The 4276-nt window shown below is 30.0% G+C and overlaps 1 protein-coding gene across 1 annotated transcript in view; it reads right to left on the bottom strand.

The window, feature by feature from the left end:
• The window catches only part of LOC100575507, a 5667-nt gene extending 4487 nt beyond the window's left edge, over nucleotides 1–1180 (bottom strand). Inside the window, exons 1-3 of the mRNA XM_016800797.2 lie at nucleotides 1099–1180; nucleotides 986–1018; nucleotides 652–739 (exon numbers count right to left, since the gene is read on the bottom strand). Coding sequence (XP_016656286.1) covers nucleotides 652–739; nucleotides 986–1018; nucleotides 1099–1180 — 203 coding nt within the window. The remainder of the gene's footprint in view (nucleotides 1–651; nucleotides 740–985; nucleotides 1019–1098) is intronic.
• Between the last annotated feature and the right edge of the window lie 3096 nt (nucleotides 1181–4276).

Here is a 4276-nt window from a genome sequence, read left to right as displayed (position 1 = left end):
TTAAAGAGGCATGTGTGATTTGCACATTCTGTGTTTTAATTTTTGAACAAAATTTGTTTTTCATAATTTAATCATGTTTTAAAATGCAATAAAAATTATTCAGAAATAGGTAAGAAGAATTTTGTTTTGTATATCAAGATTACTTCAAATGAGTAATAGATACTCAAATACTTTTAAAACATAGGAGTTACTTAAAATATTACCCAAATATTATTCAATACTATTACCACACTGATTACGACAATTGCATTTGCCAAAAACAAATAAAAAAAGGTAGTTATTATGTCTGACCTTTATAATCCGGATTTGGAAGGGTTGGAAGTAGATGATGACTCGAAGTTGATAAGTGAACAGGCATATATATTAAATATTGTATATATGACGGTCGATTATGTAATCAGTAGTTGTTACTTGTTGCCGACGTCCGTGCACATGCAACCAACCATAAACAGCTTACAACAACCGGCAGGAAGGACAGGCAAACATAACAGTGTTGTGCACATCAGATACTACACAAGTAATACACCACAAACACAATGTTTCTGTTAACAACCAAAGACCTGACAAAAACGATTGCACAATGCACTAACACCTAATAAAAATTAAATAAAATATAACATAATATTGTATAAGAGGAGAATTCTTACTTACAGCATACACAAGACACACAACGTGTGGTAGATGATGATGGCGAATAACCTTCGACAACTGTCGATCTGACAAAAACGTCGAACAATGACTAATAAAATGAAATAAAATATATATTTAATAAATGTAACATTTAACATTACATTATATAAGAAGAGAGTTCATACTTACAGCATACACAAGACGCGCAATGTGTAGTAGATTATGACAGCGAATAAACTTCGACAACCGTCAATCTGACAAAAACGTGGCAAAATGCTCAAACGCCTAATACAATATAATATTAATTAATTTAACATTTAACATTACAATTTATAAGATGAGAGTTTATACTTACAGCATACACAAGACACACAACGTTGAACAATTACTAATAAAATGAAATAAAATATATATTTAATTAATGTAACATTTAACATTACATTTTATAAGAGGAGAGTTCATACTTACCGTGCGACGCGGCCGTGTGTCTCGCCTCGCGTTTTAAATGATCATACCATGCCGTCGTGCCATGCGTTTTTCTCATAAACATTTTATTATCACCGAACTTGATACACGGGACGCGCGTATCAATCCCGAACATGCCAAGTTTATACTGATACGGAGGTGGTGATTTGGATGAACGTTACGACGAGAATCGACGCCCTGCGCAGTGCTACCACTTTCGATGGGTAAAAATACTGTACACTTATTTCTGGTCCCGTATGGTCTTATTTTACATAATATTATAATATGAGAATTATTGATAAGTCATTCCCTCTAAAGTATTATTCTCTATCTTTTTTGTTATGGTTGACTTTACTCTAAGAGTACTTAAACACATAGAAAAAATGATTTTGCGTAAAAGCATTTCGTCCATGTTGCGTGTGAGTCAGAGAGAGAAAACAAATAGATCGCTGACAGCCTCTTAAGAGGACGCTACACCCGTATGTGTTGTCTCCGTCTTACAAATGTACAACATAGCAAAAATTGTTTGCGCGGGAAAGAACCGAGGAGGCTACAATCATAACTAAGAAACGATATTTTTACCACATAAAAAGAAGAACTTTGTCTGTGCAACGTTGTTTTTATTTTTATTTTTTGATATCAGTCATATGAAAAAAGTTTTTAAAGTTTAAAAACACAAACAATAATGAATTTTGAGCAGTGAGAACTTTTTTCATATAAATGATATCAAAAAAATAAAAACTACACTGCACAGCCAAAGTTCCCTTTTTTATGTGGTAAAAATCTCGTTTCTTAGTTATGACTTATGAATGTAGCCTTATCGGTTGATTCCCGCGGAAAACAGTTTTTTGATATGTCGTACATTTGTAAGACGGTGACAACACATGTAGGTGTAACGTCGTCTTAATACATAACTATTATACAAAAATCAATTCAGATATATAAATAAAAATTTACACTGACGAGATTATCATGTTTTATCGATATTTGACGATATTCGATACCATACTATCGCCGATCGAACACAGCGCATAAACACGTTCAAGAGTTTGTATTTTATCTATAAAAATATATTTTAGATAGTGGTTCTATAATGCTGTTTATTATTTTTTTTCCTATATATAAAATTTCTACCATAAGAAGTGCCTCGATTTTAACATAATATAGTATCTTATCTGTCGTTGTACTATGTGCGATATATTATATTATACCTATAAATTTATATTAATACATTTTATATTAACTCGATTTCTCATGGAATGATTATCTTATTTTGTTGTAATTCCAAAACGTATAACCGTAGAACGTAGGTAGTACCTACATATTATTATCGTCTGGAAGATAACTTGGTGGTTTTGGGGTAACATGTTGTTTATATATATATATATATCGACCAGTTCGTTCTTTTTTTTTTGGTAACAATAAACGCTGTCGAAGACAGCTGCAGTTACAGCTGCACATTCCAACGCCATACCCACCTTATTATATGGTATGAAAAAAATACTTTCGGGAATATACGTTGGTACCTTTTAGTAAAACTATTTTGTACGATTTCTCTAGCTAGACCTTAAAAAAATTAAGATTTCGTACGAAAACGAGTGCAACGTTGCCAACATGTACTACTAAATTCAATTTAATTTAAAATAATAATAATACCTATAATCAAAAAAAAAACCATTATTATAGTCAAATTAAAATAATATATATATATGTGTATAAAGAATACAAATTATCATTTATAAATTAAAACCTTAGTATCGATAACCAGTCCCACCTGATAACAAATTTAATACATTACCATTTAAGTTAACCTTAATGTAAGTCTCTATTATATTATATAGCATACTACATTACTACATATTATTATTCTAATGCTGTATATTCCTAAATATTTGATATGATATATGCCAGTATAATATAAATATATGACAGAAATGACATATTATACGATTAAGAAAATCCCAGGGGAAGGGGGAGGGCGATGCGACAATCTACCAATTTAGTAATATAAAAAAAACACCAGTTATTATAATATTATATACTGCATCAGAGAGAACTTATCTAGTGGGTGAATTATAACGATTTAAAGTTTAGGCCACGCACTCGGTTAAAATGTGTGGATAACATATTATTATAATAGGCCTATGTGCACAGGATCATATTGTGTGTAGCTTATTAATTTGCATACTATAATAGCTTTATAAGAATACGCCAGATAGTTTCAAAAACTTTTATATTTACCGAAGGACACGTCAGGAATTTCAAGTTGACGCACGATAGAAACACTGTTTATTAAATATTTAGTTTGATAGCGCAAAATTATAAGATATTAGCTACGATATTATAAAATTGTGCGTTATTTGTTCGTACGATTTTTTTCTTCATGCATTTTACTAACGCAAACATTTCAATGTAATTTAACTTGTAGGCCTCATTCTCCTTATGAACCACTATTACATTATTTTCATATTGGTACTTCCGTAAAAATTTACTTGACCTTTTATATAATATATAATACTCATGGTAGGTAGGTTCCTACTATTATATTAAGAAGAAAATTAAAATATGTCATTAACATACATAAATTTCTATAAATAATATTAATAAACACGTACAGTTTACACACAAATATAATATTGTAATAATTTTATGGTCGCTAAGGTGATTAAGGGCTTTTATTACAATGTCCTGCTAACGTAGCGGAGACATTTATCGGCTGCTTTTTAATATTCTAATATGTACCATAGTGTTACCTACAATTTTACAATAAAATGTTATCTGTAGATATAATAATTCAGTTGATAATCGATAAAAACTAAAAATCGTTTTATTGCAGAATTGTTCTAATTGCAAAATTCTAAAGGGAAAAGCTATTTACTAAAAATTGCTATCACTATTCAATCATAATGTGGGACTGAAAGGGTAGATATTGTTTATACTATCATAATGTGTGTGTATATGTATATAATTAAAATTTGAAATGGATGTATTTGCAGCGCATTTGTTTTTTTAAACATAGGTCATAGATAAATAATATAAGACTTTTCGTAGAGTACACGCGTAAAAAAACATAAAATATATATACACATTTGTGCATTATATAAATTATTCACGCACAGACACACTGAATATTGCACTGTTCACTAATTAATAAATCAATTACTTACTTATTGGTTAAACT

This window comes from Acyrthosiphon pisum, chromosome A2 (assembly GCF_005508785.2).
Source record: "Acyrthosiphon pisum isolate AL4f chromosome A2, pea_aphid_22Mar2018_4r6ur, whole genome shotgun sequence".
NCBI classification, from domain to species: Eukaryota; Metazoa; Arthropoda; class Insecta; order Hemiptera; family Aphididae; genus Acyrthosiphon; species Acyrthosiphon pisum.
This window is presented reverse-complemented; position numbering and strand designations above follow the sequence as displayed.